The sequence below is a fragment of the Meles meles genome, chromosome 9, assembly GCF_922984935.1.
Source record: "Meles meles chromosome 9, mMelMel3.1 paternal haplotype, whole genome shotgun sequence".
NCBI lineage: Eukaryota > Metazoa > Chordata > Mammalia > Carnivora > Mustelidae > Meles > Meles meles.
Genome location: NC_060074.1, coordinates 90,684,270 through 90,702,612, shown reverse-complemented (window position 1 = coordinate 90,702,612; position 18,343 = coordinate 90,684,270). Strand labels below are relative to the sequence as shown.

Below are 18,343 nucleotides of genomic sequence, written 5' to 3'. Positions count from 1 at the left end.
TATTGGGATTTCATCAAGATCAAAAGCTTTTGCACAGCAAAGGAAACAGTTAACAAAACCAAAAGACAGCTGACAGAATGGGAGAAGATATTTGCAAACGACATATCAGATAAAGGGCTAGTATCCAAAATCTATAAGGAACTTAGCAAACTCAACACCCAAAGAACAAACAATCCAATCAAGAAATGGGCAGAGGACATGAACAGACATTTCTGCAAAGAAGACATCCAGATGGCCAACAGACACATGAAAAAGTGCTCCACGTCACTCGGCATCAGGGAAATACAAATCAAAACCACAATGAGATATCACCTCACACCAGTCAGAATGGCTAAAATTAACAAGTCAGGAAATGACAGATGCTGGAGAGGATGTGGAGAAAGGGGAACCCTCCTCCACTGTTGATGGGAATGCAAGCTGGTGCAACCACTCTGGAAAACAGCATGAGGTTCCTCAAAATGTTGAAAATAGAACTACCCTATGACCCAGCAATTGCACTACTGGGTATTTACCCTAAAGATACAAACATAGTGATCCGAAGGGGCACGTGTACCCGAATGTTTATAGCAGCAATGTCTACAATAGCCAAACTATGGAAAGAACCTAGATGTCCATCAACTGATGAATGGATAAGGAAGAAGTGGTATATATACACAATGGAATACTATGCAGCCATCAAAAGAAATGAAATCTTGCCATTTGCGACGACGTGGATGGAACTAGAGCGTATCATGCTTAGTGAAATAAGTCAATTGGAGAAAGACAACTATCATATGATCTCCCTGATATGAGGACATGGAGAAGCAACATGGGGGGGTAGGGGGATAGGAGAAGAATAAATGAAACAAGATGGGATTGGGAGGGAGACAAACCATAAATGACTCTTAATCTCACAAAAAAAACTGGGGGTTGCTGGAGGGAGGTGGGATTGGGAGAGGGGGAGCGGGCTATGGACATTGGGGAGGGGAGGCGAACCATAAGAGACTATGGACTCTGAAAAACAACCTGAGGGTTTTGAAGGGTCAGGGGTGGGAGGTTGGGGCAACCTGAGGGTTTTGAAGGGTCAGGGGTGGGAGGTTGGGGGAACAGGTGGTGGGTAATGGGGAGGGCACGTTTTGCATGGAGCACTGGGTGTTGTGCAAAAAGAATGAATACTGTTACACTGAAAAAAGAAATAAAATGGAAAAAAAAAATCTAGATTTTCCAATTCCTTGAAAAGAAGATTCTTGGGCTAGCATCCTTGCAAGGTAACAACTGCTATACTACATTACATGCATTAACATATGTATATGTACATATAATGTAAATAAAAATTATGTGTATTATATCCTATTTATTAAATATTAAAATAAATTAATATCCTATTTAATTTAATCCTATTAATATCCCATTATAATGAAGGGATGGAGATACACATTTTCATTATATTTTCCTTAGTGGATTTTTTTCCTTGGGGGAGGTGGACAGTAGGTCAAAACTACATTTTCTTTTGCTTTTGAATCTACTTCTGGAAAGCTGTAGGGAAAATTTGGTTTTACTTTTGCTTCAATATTAGTAATAATTTTACTCTCTTGTGCAAATTTGTATTCCTTCTTTGTAAATCCACCTTATGGATATTCATGAATAATCCTGAAATTCATCACGCTTCTCTCTTTATCTTTCCAGGTTATTGTTTAGATTATTTCTGGAAATAATAAGCATGTTAACCAAATAAAGAACAGGTCAGTTATATGTAAGGAAATTTTGAGAAGAAATAACATATTTTACATTTAAAAGTACCTTTATTGAGGAAACACTTTATTAGGAATTAGGAATGGTATATTCCAAATCTAATAGTATTTTCTATTCCTCCTCCCATCCTTTATTTTTTCAGGTACTATGTTGCCTCAAAAATATCAATAATAATGACAAGATGGGATTGGGAGGGAGACAAACCATAAATGACTCTTAATCCCACAAAACAAACTGGGGGTTGCTGGAGGGAGGTGGGATTGGGAGAGGGGGAGGGGGCTATGGACATTGGGGAGGGGAGGCGAACCATAAGAGACTATGGACTCTGAAAAACAACCTGAGGGTCAGGGGTGGGAGGTTGGGGGAACAGGTGGTGGGTAATAGGGAGGGCACGTTTTGCATGGAGCACTGGGTGTTGTGCAAAAACAATGAATACTGTTACGCTGAAAAAAATAAATAAAATCGAAAAAAAATCAATAATAATGAAAGGAATTCTACATTTAACTACTTAGGTCAAAATAATGCTTCGGCTCTTTTAAACATATTTTGAATTTGGTTTCAAAGATCTAGTTCTTTAAAGTCGTGTTAGATCATTAACCCAATGACCTAATGGGAAATTCTCAAAGAGATTTATGTGAACTCAGACATACAACCTGATTCAAAAAAGAGACTTGTAAAAGGTAAACTGCTGCTTCAGGAGAGGGGGTCTTCTGTGATCTAGCAGTATGGAGACTTCACATGTAAAATCCCAGCCTTTTAGCTCAATGTTACTTACTGATGGAAATAAATTGTGGCTACACAGATCAAGGTAGCATTGATGAAAGGGAGAGTATGCTGCTATTGTCTGAGGTGTTTTGTTTTTTTTTTAATAATTCCATTTGCATTTTCTTTGCTTCACTTGGTATTGTTTGGTTTGCCTATTTGTACTTCATAAGTGAATCTACTCATTTGTTTTCTTATTCTAAACAAACATTTATCTTATAAATCTAAATACAAATGTGATATTTCCCTGAAGCTTTTCTTTTCTTCTTCCTAAACTACTCATGTCTAAACCTCTATGGATTGGTATACTATTAATTGACACCACAATCAACCGGATCATAACAAGTTTAAAATGAGAGTCTAGTCTGAAGAAGGAAATACAACAACACCATTATAAATTAAAATCTTAATGATAAAATAATTCTTTTAAATAATGCTTACATACATGTCACTAATGTATCCCTTCTGGATCTAGTTATATTATTCCCCCAAACCTGGACTCTCTTCCTGTTTATACTTCATCTATTAATGTCCATAATTTTCTTTAAGAATCAATTAAAATAAAACAATTATAAAATAAAACAATTTAACAAAAATAAAAATCCTATATAATTTTTTTTGCATATTCAGGAATTCATGGATAAGCTTTAGAGATTTATAAGATCTCAGATTTTACATGATATTTTACATTATTATATATCTTTTCCATCTGTGGAAGAGATTCAGAGCTTTATTTTAACTCACAGAGAACTCCAAGGAGAATTCCAAGACCAATTTCACACTTTCCTGTTTTTATTTTTAATTCCCATTCTATACACCTTGCATGTAAATAGTAGTTTATATGGCATTTGATTTTGCTTGGGTTTCAAATTCATCATACTAGAATGAATTAAAACCCAGTGAAAAAAGGATCAGTCATCTGTTCCTTTTGATTTTGATTAAAAATAAACAAAACTGCTCATTGAGAGAACCCCATTTCACAGAAACAAAACCCACAAATAAATATGCCTACATTTATACAGATGATAAGCAGCAGAGATGATATTTAGCCCACATAATTAAACTTTAGAGACTGCCTTCTTTACCACTGTACCATTTCTACCTTTTTGCAAGTCTTTTCTCATATAGAGTGTAAGAATGAAAATAAAGAAATAATCAGTTCTTATAACAATCACGAAGTAACGATATTTGTTCTTTGTGTTTCAAGTACTTTTGTTCAGTCTATTTCTTTTCAAAAAAAGTGTAATCTTCATTTTATTCTGTTGCAAAGTCATGGTGAAATTTGGTCTTTTATGAAAATGAGAGAATACCATAGATTCTTACAACAGAGGAAAAGAAAAGAGTTCTGTTCAGGATTAAGAGTCAGGCGGGAGCAGGGGAAGAAGTAGAATGGGAAAAAAGATAATCTGCACTGTTAGCAAAATTCATAAAATTCTGTGTAGTGTGAGATGGAGAAGGGGAGAAAGAGAAAACTAGACTGGTGGGCAAAGCCTGGACCTTGAAAGGCCCTGCATGCTTTGCTAAACGGTTTGGATTTAAGCCTGAAAGCTACTGGGGATCATAGAAAGACCATTCGCTAGATTCTGATAATGCTCAGACACACAATATTTATAGATGACTTGGGGAGCACTTAGACAATAAATAGAAAAAGAAAAAAATTCCAAGATGCTTTAAATTTACAAGGATATATATATGTTTGTGTGTGTGTATAAATACACACACACACATATATATATATATATATATATATATTTGTATTTCATTAGCTCAAACACTCAAAGTTTATACTAAAGTAGACTATCACACACACATACACTCACACATAGTATGCACACATTTTATATTTCTTCCCTTTCCATGTCTCACCCAATTCCCTCACATAAATTAAAAATACCCCAAACCTATTTTTCAATATCTGTTAGGCTTGGGTGTATGTTGATGTCTAGAAATGCTGTCTTCTGCCAGAAAACAGGAAAAAAAAAATTATGGAGTTTTATTTCCTCCTAACCTCTTGCCAAATGAAATTTGCTTCTGTTAACAGTTGTTGATTTTCCCCTGGATGGAGAGCTGTATTTCTCTGAGGAGCCTGTGATGACCTTTCCAACTGGAGTTCCAGGCCCTGTGGTTCCTCAGAGCCCCAGTTGCTTAAGCTTCCGGGCTTGGCACATAATCTATCTTCGTAATATGGCTTGTCCCAATGGAGTGTTAAAATGATGACTGTGTTTATATGTATATGCTCATGCTGTTTTACTGTTATGTTTTCATGTTGCTGATGCTGGTTATATTTTTAACTAATGCAATTTTATTGTATTTTTGCCCTGAAGCTATTTAAACCAAGCATTCAATTTGGGGAACCTAATAAATAAATAAATGCAGCGCCCTGAAGGAAATGTGGCAACCAATGGTAGAATTTATCCCAATATTTAAATGAATTCACTGTGACTAAATACTTGCAGTTAGAAGACTAGCAACTGTACAGAGACATAAAGGAATTTTTCCTCCGAAAGTTAAAAAAAAATGAAAATCAGGATTGAAAAATATATATACCTGCTTTTGTTTGTTTGTTTGTTTAGTCAGAATACATTTTTTGGCTTATAAGAAACGTTAAAGCCTCCCTGAGAAAATAACTAATAATGGTGTTGTAAATATAATGAATTATTTAAATTGTGAGACCAATCTGGGTAGGAAAAAACTACTTTTTTATTGTTTTAATGGAGTTTATACATTAATTTGTCATTCATTGTAAAATGCTTTGAAAAGTAAAAAGCCTATGCATAACAGCTTCCTGTATTACCTATAATCACCATGTGTCAGTCCCTATTCGATTCCTAACTTGAATCATTACTCATTAGTAATTCCTGTACCTAAGGCAGCTGTTTGCTCCAGATACCTAGATATTCTTCACTTGCCTAAAAGTACTGAGAATCATTTGGGCGGTATATCAATAGTTTCATTTCATTTGCCAGCAGGCTGTGGACCTAACCTTGGCCTTTCAGCCTCAAGAGAACATTAACATTCCCTTTAGGAGGGTAGGCTCTCCTTGGTTTCTACAGATCCTTAGGAGAGGGGTGCTTGTTAAAACCTGCCTCTCAGACTGTAGAGAGCCAGTGCCAGGATTGATGGGATGCACTGTTCTGCTCTTCTTCATGTTACATGGGACAGACTCCACTGGGGCTGTTGCCTGTGTGATGATAGTATAATCTCTGCTGTGTACTAATAATGAAGTCAAGCCCAGGGCCTCCCCTCTTTAACTTGTCCTCATCCCTTTGGACCTTGACCTTGATGATAGTTATAGATGCTATATCATTTGGTTATTAATCTGACTGCCCCTCACTCCCTCCCACTCCAACACATTTTCAGGGCATGGTAGTTGTATTTTACTTTCAATCCTACCAACTCTTTTTACCCTTATATGTAGCCCTCACTGAGGATTATCCTGATAAGAAGTTGGATGGAACTATCAAAACCATTTATTAGTACATGGGATTTAATGGGAACTTTAATAATAAATAAGAGACCATATTTCACATCTTTAATGTTTATTGTCTGGGTCAGTTAGAAAAGTGGAAGTAAAAGAAAAAAAAGAAAAGTTGCAAAGAAGGAAATGGGAAAGAAAATGTGGCTACCTAAGTACAGAGTCAATTATTATAATACTAAAATGATTTTAGTGTTGAAAACAAATGGACACATAGACACAAAAAATATACTGAAGCAAAATTTCAATGTATGACACTAATTATCTACCAGTAAAGTAAAATATATAAGTGGAATTCTATGTAAAACAAATAAAATGTTGTTTTTAGTTCATTAAACTTAAGTTTTGGGGTACCCAAGTGGCTCAGTCAGTAAAGCATTTGACTCTTGATTTTGGCTCATGTCATGCATGATCTCAGGGTTGTGAGATCAAGCTCTGCATTGGGCTCCGCACTGGACATGGAGCCTGCTTAGGATTCTCTCTTTCCCTTTCCCTTTGTCCCTTCCTACATTTCCCTCTCTCTAAAATAACAATAACAATAATTAAGTTTTGATATTTGGAACTCTACCATGAGCATTCCATTTAAAATTTAATATCTCATGGAAATGATGAACTTCTATAATATCTAAATGTTAGTGTACAGAATGTATTAATGTGCTGAATTCCCTATGTAATTGAGAAATCTATTTTTTCCATTTATCGTTCGAATTAGCCAATCACCTTAATAGCTATGTTAGATAACAACTATTAACTACAACAGGCTGCAATACAGATATTTTATATTTGGAATTTACTTCTTGGCTTAGCAATACACTTTGCTCACAATAGGCATCAAATATTTACTGGAAACAATTTTAAAATATTGCATCATTTAATTTGATATTTTAAAACAATGTGGAACATTCTTACATAGAAATAATGTGTATGAGTGCATACACACATACACACACACACACATGCGTGCGCACACACACGCACATATCTAAGGAAAGGCCAGAGAATATTATTTAGAAATTATTAATGGCTTACATTTTCTTTCTTTGGCCTTTTTTTTTTTTTCACCATGATTTTTTGCCTTTGTCTTAAAAGGTTGATTCTATGGAATGGGCATAAAGGATTATTTAAGATTATACTTCCTTTAGAGTGTGTCTCCACTTGTGTTTTAGATAATGGGTCAGGCAAGCTATGACCTGCAGACCAATTCTGGTCCACTACCTGTTATCATAAATAAAGTTTTATTGGAATACAGTCATAAGCATTTGTAGACATATACTCTATGGCTTCTTTTATTCTAGAACAGTGGAGTTGGGTAGTTGCGATAGGCAAGATCTAAAATATTTACTCTCTGACCTTTTACAGAACATATTTGTCAACTTCTGTTCTAAAATGGGGAAAATTCTGATTATGATTCATAGAACATCCCATTTAAGTGCATACATATCAACAATAACAACATGCTGTGCAGAAAGATTCTGATACAAGTGAATATTCTGTGCCAGGAAGGTCATGGCAATTTCAGTGGATGCTCTTATGCACCAAAGTTATTTGTGGGAAGGTTTTAGATGCAAATAATGACAATTACTTTTCCTTGGGAGGCCCATGTGTACACAAGTACCAACCCAAAACCAAAACAAATTTCTTACCAAAAAGTGAATAAATCTGGTCATTACATTCAGGAATATAATATCTAATTGCAAATTCAGTTGATGTTCACATAAATAAAGAAACAAAGGCTGACAGTTCAAATAGACTCTGAAAGAATTTAACTACCCACTATTTCTACAGAAAAAAGACAAAGTTCTATCCTACTGCTTATTTCTTCACTCTCACAAAAGCTTGGCGCTACTCAATTACTGAAAGGTGAATTATTTTGTAGATTATCCATGCCCCTTATCTCTTTTCCCTGTGTAGATTTTTTTTTTTAATTTGCTTATTTTCTGCTGAATGCCTGAAAGTCCTACCATTTCACTGATCATTACCCACAACAGGAGAATAAGGAAGCAGAATTTAAGACTATGGAAATGAATTCACTCTTGCCCTTATTTTTGGACTCTATTAAAAAAAGAGGAAACAGGCTGGGGTTCTTCATTAAAATTAAGTCTTTTTGTTACCTATTGACTTTTGTTATTAATTATATCTTTTAAAAAACAAGAGATGTTCCTCCACTTAGTGTCAAGATGCATAATTATCATCTTAATACAAGAGCTAAATTTATCTAAGAATAAGTGTAGATCTATTATTAATTTTCTGTATAGTTAAGATGAAGATAATTAACTTCTTCCTATTTTTATGAACTTTTTCGAATATTTAATTTTTAAAATTATACTTATCAGATTCCCTTCAATTGTCCTGATAATCACAGATAATGCTAGAAACATTATGGATTCTCAGAACAGGCCTTGTTATTAATTGATTCAAAAGCCTTGAGTCTTCTTTGCTCTTGATGTAAAAGTTGTTTGAAGTATTGAGGTTAAAATGACCTTTAAGGAACTATTTTGTCCCAGAAAACAAAAAGAGGTTTCCTATGGATAAAAGCCATTAATAATTAACATCGTTTTGATATCTCAGTGTTAACATTTCCTGAGGAAAATAAATCAATCTGTGAGAGAATAAAGTTAAGCCAGACAATTTGTATCTCATTGAAAGTAAATATTATACCTCTCTAAAAGTAGATGAAGTTTAAATTTGCTTTTAATTGTATTTTATCAGAAAACAATCCAAGAACGGTCTCAGAACTGTTTGTGTCAATTGGCCATTTAAGTTCAATAGTAAAAGACTGGTTAATGATAACAATGCATCGTAAAACCTTCAGAAGGAAAGGAGAATGTTTTGTGGACCATTTGTTTTTTTGTGTGTGTGTGGCAGTTTTAAGTTATTAGTTTTTAAAATCAGTACTTTTTAATGGAAACAACTTGACCAAAAATCTGTCACAGAATTTTGAGACCCATTAAAACAAAAAGTCTAATGAGAAATCTGTGTCTTCTTTTGGTCAACACTGTAACCTTGTACTATTAAGTAAAAGGGTAAGTGGCACAGATCCTATTTCTAATGTTAAAATATGCTGAAACTGAAATTTCGGGTTAACCTTTTTTTCCTGGGTGGGATCTTGCTTGGAGTTTTCACTTTGTCTAAGGGAAGGAAATGGTTAAGTACATAGTAAAAAGCTATGGGAAAAAGGTCTTAGTGCAACACAACTTACATAAACAAAGAGTGACCACAAGGCAGTCTGTACTATAAACAGGTTAAACTCTGTAATACCAAAGTTAATGTGTTGCACATAAAACTTATTTTCTATTACTAGGGAGTAAACTCGATCCACTGTCACATTTTAATTTCCCACTTACTGGAATACTTAATGTCCCATTTATAAATATTGTAAAGTAGTTTAAAGTACCTAAAACATGAGGCATTTGGTAACATTCTTAATGGTAGAGTTAATTTTTCTCTAGATTTTAGAAGAAAGTCTAGAAGTTTCCTATGGTCACATAAGAACTAGAAATCCACTTAAAATAGGAATTCTCATGTTTAAAGAGCAAGTTTGGGTGAAGAGGGAACTGGAGATTAAATTAAGCCCAGTTTGAAGAGGCATGATGGTCAGATACTCAGATAATTGGGACTGGAGTTTAGGGTAAGCTTTGTTTTTAGTTTGAAGTTGTTTTGGAGGTTTTTCTAAGTATCGTTCCAAAAACGGAATATTGAGTGATAATTGGAAGTAATGAACAGGATGAAAAAAGCTCTTTAAAGATTGCTGTGGTGATTTTATAATTGCATATAGTAATTGGTAAATTAATAGTATTTGGGTGATAACAATCTAATTTTTGGCATTAGGTAGCTGTCAAATCTCAGCACTGGTGCATTTGATAAAACAACTGAATCTTGACCATTTGAACTAGTTCCTCTGAGTAGGCATTTTCTTATGAAAGGGGAATTAACCAGGCAGCTTGGAATTAAGGCAAAAAGCAGAGGACAACCTGGTAGGCAAACAATGCTGAGTGAAATGCATACCATAGCAGCTATAGGCAATAGGAAGTGACTACGGTTGAAAAGATGGGCATTTTCCAAGTTAGGTAAAATGGTCTTTTAATGATACTACCAGAAGCACTGATAAAGGCCTGTAAATAAACTAATAAAAGGTTTTGTCCACAACTCATTATTTTTCACTTGTTTGTGCAAATGTGTTTACTGTTGCTTTAGTGTTAGAGATGACCTAAGTAAGGTTCTTAAAAATAGATCAATAAATGGCAGCTGGCATAAAAAAAAAAAAAAGAAAACAATCCATATTTTCATTAAAGAAAAATAATTAAAAGTCATTAGAAGAGATCATATGACTTTGCTGAGTATATAATTTCTTAATTTCGTCAAATCCAAAGACGGTATTTTATTCTCAATAAAATTCAGTGACTGAGACATAACAGCAGTTATTTTGGTTGTGTGTTTTAGTAAAAAATAATTGAAAGCACCTCAGAATATTTTCATAAAAGAAAAACAAAACAGATGATTGAATCTGATTGTGTATAGTATTTATTGGTATCTTGTTTTCTATGTTGTTAAGATTAAACTGTGCTGCTAAAAACACAATGGGTTCAGTTGATGGGATAGGATATAGACCAGAAGTCAAGAGATAGTGGTTTTATTAAAAAAAATTAAAGATTTATTTTATTTTATTACTTTTATTACATTATGTTAGTCACCACACAGTATGCCACTAGGTTTTGATGTAGTGTTCCAAGATTCACTGTTTGCATAAAACACCCAGTGCTCCATGCAATACATGCCCTCCTTAAGTTTTAATTCCCCTTCTCTCTATGCTTAAATGTGTAACTAAATCTTTAGCCACAGATCAAGTTTTGATAACTGCACTGTTCTGGGTGGATTCAATGTCCCTAGGTAGGATATTATCCCTTTTTTGTTGGCTGTACCATCTGACTTTCCTGGATTTTCCATAGAGAATTTAGCATATCATTTAAATCCAAAACCTCTCCTGAACATGTCTTTATGGCTAAAAGTTTTCACTCTTAAATCTCTAACACAGAACATGATCGAATCCTTCTAGGAAGCAGCAAGTTTTTGTTATTTTTATATACTCGTAAGAATAATTTTATCTAAATGAGCCCTTTTCCTCATACACACGATTAAATAACTGAACCAAATGATCGTTCATTCTCTCCCACCTTTCTAAGTTTTCTAAGTCTATAAGGTAAAACTTTTATGGCAGACTAACAGATTCTTTGGGTGACTGAAGAAATTGTCTTTGTGGGAATGTCGCAGCTATTGTAATGACAAAGCTTCAGAGTCTACTTTATCAAGGAGAGTTGTGGGGGTGAAAGAACAGAAACAAACAAAAAAGAGACAGGTCAGATTTACTGCGGTTATTTAATATAATGTTCCAGGTTCCTTCTAGTGCCCTTTGGGAAATTTCATTACAATGACCTATAATAAGTAGAAAGTTCTTTTTTTTTTAATATTAAAGAAAAATGAGAATGTAATTGAGAAAAATATAGTAATTACTGGGAGATCACATAAATGTAATGCATAAAGAGTTAGGAAAAAGGGAAAGGGTGAATTATATTCCATCCTTAGAGAAGCAGGGAGCGGATGGAAGAATAAAGAACAGAATCTTTGCTTGAAACTCCAGCTGTGTAATCCTAGGCAAGTATCTTAACCTGTCTGAGTAATCCTTATTGTGAGGATTAAATGGAATAACAAATGTAAAACGACTGGCAGTTAGTGGGTTGCCAACATATGCTAACTCCTCTTCCCCCACTGAATTATCAGTAATGGAATCTTCTCACTGGCACTTACTGTTAAATAATAGATACAAAAAAAATTAAGCTCTTCGTATCTTTCTGGAACTTACTACTATCTATTGGACAGAGAGGATGTAAACAAAAATAAAAGACAAGGGAGCTGTCCTATCTATTTTATTTTATTGAATCATGGACTAAAAGTGCAAATATTTATTGGATAAATGAAAGTGATTATACTTTATTAAAGAGATGTACATGAATAGATCAGTATGCCTAGTTAAATGTCAACATGAAAATAAACCACAAGATCTGGAGATAAGGCAAAGAAACAGAAAAAAAAAAATTACCAGATATATAATACAAAACGAGTAAGGGTTGGATTCTGAGGATATAATCACATTTTGTGGTCAAGAAATTAACTCTTTCATTCAATAATTATTTGGTGAGCATCCCCTGTGTATTAGATATTATACTTGACTATGAAACTACAAAAGCAAAATTATTCTAGCTTCCTTCTTGTATCTGTGAACAGAGAAGTAGTACATCAAATTAGTGAATGAATGAATGAATGAATGAGGACAAACCCCAAAAGAAAAGTGAGTTTCTAAAGCAAAAGCAAAGTCAAACAGTTAAACAGAAAATTATGACCATGGGTAGGAATGCATATTAATAATATTATACGCTTAAACTGCCTAATGGATTTGGGAACTTGTTAAAGTTTATTTATAATAAATCAAAATTGAAGGTCAATACACATTTTTAAATTTGCATTTAATTTGTATTTGTGATGTAAATAAAAGATCACATATGTTCTATCATAACCCAGCTCATTTACTTAGTGCAGCTGGCAGTAAATTTTCTCTTTTTAGACAACCAGACAGAAGGCATTAAAGAACAATGACCAGGGGCACCTGGGTGGCTCAGTCTGCCTTCGGCTCAGGTCATGATCTCAGGGTCCTGGGATCAAGCCCCATGTCTGGCTCTCTGCTCTGCAGGGAGCCTGCTTCCTCCTCTCTCTCTCTCTCTGCCTGCCTCTCTGCCTACTTGTGATCTCTGTCTGTCAAAAAAATAAATAAATCTAAAAATAAAGACCAATGACCATAAAGCAGGGTCAGAGGATCCTTCAAAGAAAAGAAAAATCCAAACATTTGAGGTATATTTAAGTTGCATTTAGAAGAAATTGCAAAATTCAGTCAAAATCAATTCTAGACAAACCTGTTCCATTATCCATCAAGTCTGTGCTGAAATTATTGGATAATAATTTTTACAACAATTTCTGAATGGAAATTGACCTAAGGAATAGCTGTCTAAAAATGTTAAAAACAACAACAACAACAACAACAAAAAAAACGTATGTTTGCTCTAGAAGTGTCTTATTCCTTGGGAGAAATATGGTTGAGACTGTTCCCCAAAAGAGTAAAATAACCAAAGTACACATAATTCAAATGAATTTAACTGTCAACAATAAGGTAAGATTAATTGTATATATATTTGTTATTTCATAGATGCATATGTTCATTCTCCTTTTTTTCTTTCTCCTTTCTCTTCCTTCCTTCCACTCTACCTTCCCTCCTTCCTTTCTTTTTTCATTCTAGACAGAGAGTTAACAACTTAAAAGAAAAGACTGAAGTCTCATTTTAACTCTACTTTTAATGTCCCCACAAGTAAAATCATCTTTTTACAAAACCTTTCAAAGCTTAAAAAATGACCAGTCCTAAGATTCTAGAGGGAGTTTCCTCATACCAAATTCTTTGAGGGTCATTTCTCTATTTGTAAAAACTATTCACCCAGTAGCTTTACAAAATGTCTCTATAGAAATATGTGCTAACCAAGGTAGTCAGAACCTAAAAGAAACCAGAGATAAATTAATGATAAATAGGTAATGACTCGAAGGAAAGAATCATTGTGCTATGGATTGTCTATTTCCTCTTGCTTGTAGACTCTGTGTGTGCATGTGTGTGTGCAGTGCTTTCTAAAGATACTGTGTCTTGTTTGCCTAGTAAGGGAGCTTGGAAGTGAGAAGAAAGGCCATCACAACATCAGGGGGAAGGAGATGAATATAAATTAATCTAGAAGGGGACTAGCAACTAATACTTCCCCCATATATTAGTCATAATAACGTCAAAAAAATGATCATCACTATAGAAATTCTTTTTTGAAAGTGGATTCAGAGAGAATATGAATTGAAGTTAAATTCAGGAATTTTCTAAAATGAGGATTATATATGGAATGTTCCATTTCCTGTTTTCTTCTGCTCCTTTACTATTAAAAGTTAATTTGTTATTTCTTTGACAAAAAAAAATGCACCTGCTACTATTCCCAACATCCACATTCATAATTGAATAGAAAATAAAATTTCACTTGGAGTCTAGTTAAAAGTTAATATTTTCTCAGCCAGGTTCATGGACCACCTGGCTTATATCTGTGGGCCTCTGCTTTAAGAGATTTTTTAAATCTCAAACTAATCTGCAATCCAGAATCAATGTCTTTGAAGTAAAAGGAACTTTGTCATTAGTACAACTTGTTTTTTTAACCTGTGAGGAAACTTAAGCAGCAAAACTGTATCTAAGTCATCAGACTCTCATTTCCACATATGTTCCATTGTGTGCTGTTGTGATATTTGTTATCATATATGTCTAAACATTTTCTGGGTAGCATGGTGAGATTCAGTTGCCAATCTTTGGTTTGGCTTGGTGTCATTTATATCATTTAGGAATTTGCTGTGCCTGAGAGATAAAGTCTTAAATTCAAGTTAAAAAAAAAAGTTAATTCAAGATTATTTTTGCCCTTTTGAAAACAATCTGAGTTGAGAGAAACTACACCATACGCTCTTTTAACCCAGGCAATGTAGAGCAAAGTGCTGAGCAATTATATGGTGGATTTGATCAGTTTTGACAGCCTGTCTTGAAACTCAAGCCAGAATCCCCTGCTCTTTCTACCACAGCAGGTTTCAAGACTAAATTATATGACTAATTACATCAAATTTCTACTTTACTTTGGCAATGGCCTTACAAAACCTGCACGTGCAAAATGACTTTCCTAATCAGCTTTAACAATTCTATCTGTCATGATTATTTTACAACTTCTATATCGGATACATAAAATAATGATGGATAAAAACATTTGCATGCCCTCTGAAACAGTCTGAATTATCTTGTACCAAAGTCATCCTAGAGCGTTCCCATTCTTTCTTCAATTCCTGAAACTTATATTCATCAAATAGAGTGCTTGATTAGAGAATTTTTAATCTGATAGATATAAATCAGTTCAGGAAGTTCTCCTCATTCTTTGCTTGAAACATGTCCAAGAACAGGTAGATTATCTGGATAATTTCTTTAGTATGTATAATACCATAATCACATAAGAAATGCATGGTATTCACGTTGACAGTATATCCTTTACAGTAATGTACTTGTGAAATTGAGGTGCTCTAAAGGTGAAGGTCATTCACATTAAATAGACAATGATTTTATACTAATCCAAACCTAAGAAATTACCTAGTAAAGCTGCAAGGAGATGGACACTCACTTGGGATACTTATGAAGCTAAAACAATCTCTTCAAAACTTAATGTGCAATGATCATTTTAACTTAGAGACAAAAACACATAGAAATGACAGATGGGATATCACTTCTGAGATGAAAGTAAATTAACGTTGGGGCAATGTATCTTTCACAGAATATTAGGGGCAGTGCCTGCAGACCACAGATGTACATCTCATGAGGAACCTACCAAGACATCTGTGAGGTGGGGGGAAATGTAGTTTATATTCAAAGTGTAACTTAGTAATGACATGTCAACCACACCCCAGATAAATGTTTCCAACATATAAGATAAAAAAGGAAAAATATATTTTGAACACCTTTTCTTTTTACATATGAGGTGAGTGATGAGTGAAAAGCTCTAGTTCTTATACATTAGTGGACCAACTAAAATAACAGAGAAAAGGACAAAAGAATGAGATACAGATAAAGAGGGGTGGGACAGAGAGAAAAAGAAAAAAAAGGGAAAGAGGAGACAGAGAGAGGAAACAAAAGAAAGACAAAAGGAACCACATAAGAGGAAAAATATAGAAATTTTCCATTTTATAAGTTGTTAAATATTTGCAGAAGACTAATATATGCCCTTGGAAAACACTTTGAAAATGATTCCTTTCTTATGACCACACAATATATGCCCTCCACCCCAGCATACAATTCATTAAATAAATCACTTTATTGTCTGTTTGCATGCTAGATTTTAAATACTGAACACATTTCTTCATCATTTTATTCATCTTTTGGTACAAGCACAGTGCCTGGCACATAAAAAGTGTTCAATAAATATTTGTGGAATAAATGAAAGAGTGAATGAAAAATTCTTCCAATTTCTTAAGCAGAAGAAAACTTCTACTTAAAAAAAAAATGTTATTGGGGGCATCTAGGTGGCTCAGTAGTTTGAGTCTGCCTTGGCCACTGGTCATGATCCTGGAGTGCCAGGATCCAACCCCATGTCGGGCTCCCTAATCAGCAGAGAGTCTGCTTCTCCCTCTCCCCTCCGCCCATTCATGTGCTCTCTCTTTCTCTCTTTTTCTCTCAAATAAAGAAAATCTTTTAAAATATAGTTACTGATTGTATGAATGTTTGGCAGGCTAATGATTTTTTTCTGTGATAGTTCCCACACAACTTCTAATTTGTTAACACATCCTACAGCTGATCAAACTTTGCAAATGACAGGGTCAGGCCTGCAGTGGATAATGTTGAGACGCATGGTCGCAGTCTCCTCCTCTTAGCTTGCATTCCAGATGTCCATCAGTGGGAACACATCATCACTTACTAGGGGGTTATTTCAAGCCTTAAGGAAACAAATTTGGTGTTAAAATAAAATAAAAACTATGCCTTTCTTGTTTTTTGTTTGTTTTCCTTTTGGGATGGGTTTGGGGGTTAGCAACTTAGAAGTTGGAGAAGATTAAAGGAGCGGTAAGTAAAGTATTTAATGAAAGTAAGAAGCAAAAACCACAGAAGGTACCAAAGGATAAGGAGGTATAAGGAGGAGAAACCAGAGAAACTAAAGAGCCTAAGTAAAGTGATCAGTCACTTATTTTACACTGTTCCAAAGAGAGATTTTTTTTTACCTGCTGAGTAAATTATTTTTATATAATATTCATTCTGAAATATTTTAATATTATATATCAATTTAAAATGAGAGTTCATAGCTTCACAAAATTACTAACCTTCCCTGGTACAATTGGTTTGGGCTTCATCACTGAAGTCTCCACAGTCATTGTCACCATCACAGGCCCAATGTCCTGGGATGCATCGGCCACTAGAACATCTGAACTGATTATCCAAGCAAGAGTGAACACAGCCAACCTCGTCACTGCCATCCCCGCAGTCATCATCTGGAAAGAAGCATCAACATCAAGGAAGTGAAAACTGACCAGGAAAAAAACTTTCCTTATGAAATATCTATCATTTCTTTTTGCTATATAGAGTATTCTTTTGTTTTTGATAAAAGTATGATAAATTAATGATGAGCATTTCTCACAAACAGTGGGGAAGATTATCTTCATTTCAATATTGTTTCACTTCTGATTGAATATCAGCTACTAAACAAAGAGGGAAAACAAAACTTCACTTTGGATTTTAAAGCTTAATTTCTACTTCGCTCAGAAATGACTAACCATTGACTAAACAAATCTATGCAATATGAAATAATTGTAAAATGGGAGAACAATGGTGATTGCAGGAATTTCATGGAATGATATAGCTGGTGATATAATTATCATGGAAAATTATTGTTTAGACTTATAATTCCTATGCCCCAGAGTTTATAACCATATCTTTAATTCAGACCCTTCTTTTCCATTCTCAACATGTACCCTTCCTCTACCAACTCATAAGTATGTGTTTATACTGGGAAATTGTCACTGTCATTAACAATGATTTATATTATTTATTAACAACTGTTGCAGGAGGGACGTGAAAGAAATGTGAAGTGAAAATAGATTAAACTGAAATCATGAGTGAGAATGTATGATTCATACATAATTCATTTACCTGTGTTTGGCATAATTTAACATAATGATACAATTGAGTATAAGAAAACAAACACTATTTGTACATAAAGGGCAATTTGGATAATTCCACAATAATTTATAAACTCCTCCTACCTGAGGTGACAGAGCACTTTACATCAGTGCTTTGGAGAACCTGAATCATCTGGGTCATTTCTTCAGTTGTCCCCTTTACTTCCGGTCTGCAGACTTAAACTATGTCCAGCAGAATGTCTGAACACAAATCTCTTTACAGCCTCAAGGGACAGATCGAGTTCCATTATCCTTAATGCTAATCCCCACTGATGAGCCAGGTGCCCCCTCACCACTTGTCTTAGCCATTTTGCTTGGCCCTGCAAACTTCTCGTATAAACTACATCTGAAGGAGGTGAAGCAGCATGGACAGCCAGGCCCCCAATCAAATCAGTGCAATATAGGGAACATGTGGTACTTGCCAGAGTCGCAGTGCCATTTGCTGCTAATGCATCTTCCACTTTTACATATAAATTGAGTTAGTGGCTCACAAGTTGGAAATTCTATGAAAGATATAAAAACATTCAGTAGGAAAGAGGTTATTGACTGTGCATGATTTAA

At 34.5% G+C, this 18,343-nt stretch overlaps 1 protein-coding gene across 1 annotated transcript in view; it reads right to left on the bottom strand.

The window, feature by feature from the left end:
* Nucleotides 1–18,343, bottom strand: part of LRP1B (LDL receptor related protein 1B) — a 2,013,404-nt gene that overhangs the window by 740,991 nt on the left and 1,254,070 nt on the right. The window contains exons 19-20 of the mRNA XM_046019480.1: nucleotides 18,205–18,285; nucleotides 16,928–17,095 (exon numbers count right to left, since the gene is read on the bottom strand). Of these exons, the coding sequence (XP_045875436.1) occupies nucleotides 16,928–17,095; nucleotides 18,205–18,285 (249 nt within the window). The remainder of the gene's footprint in view (nucleotides 1–16,927; nucleotides 17,096–18,204; nucleotides 18,286–18,343) is intronic.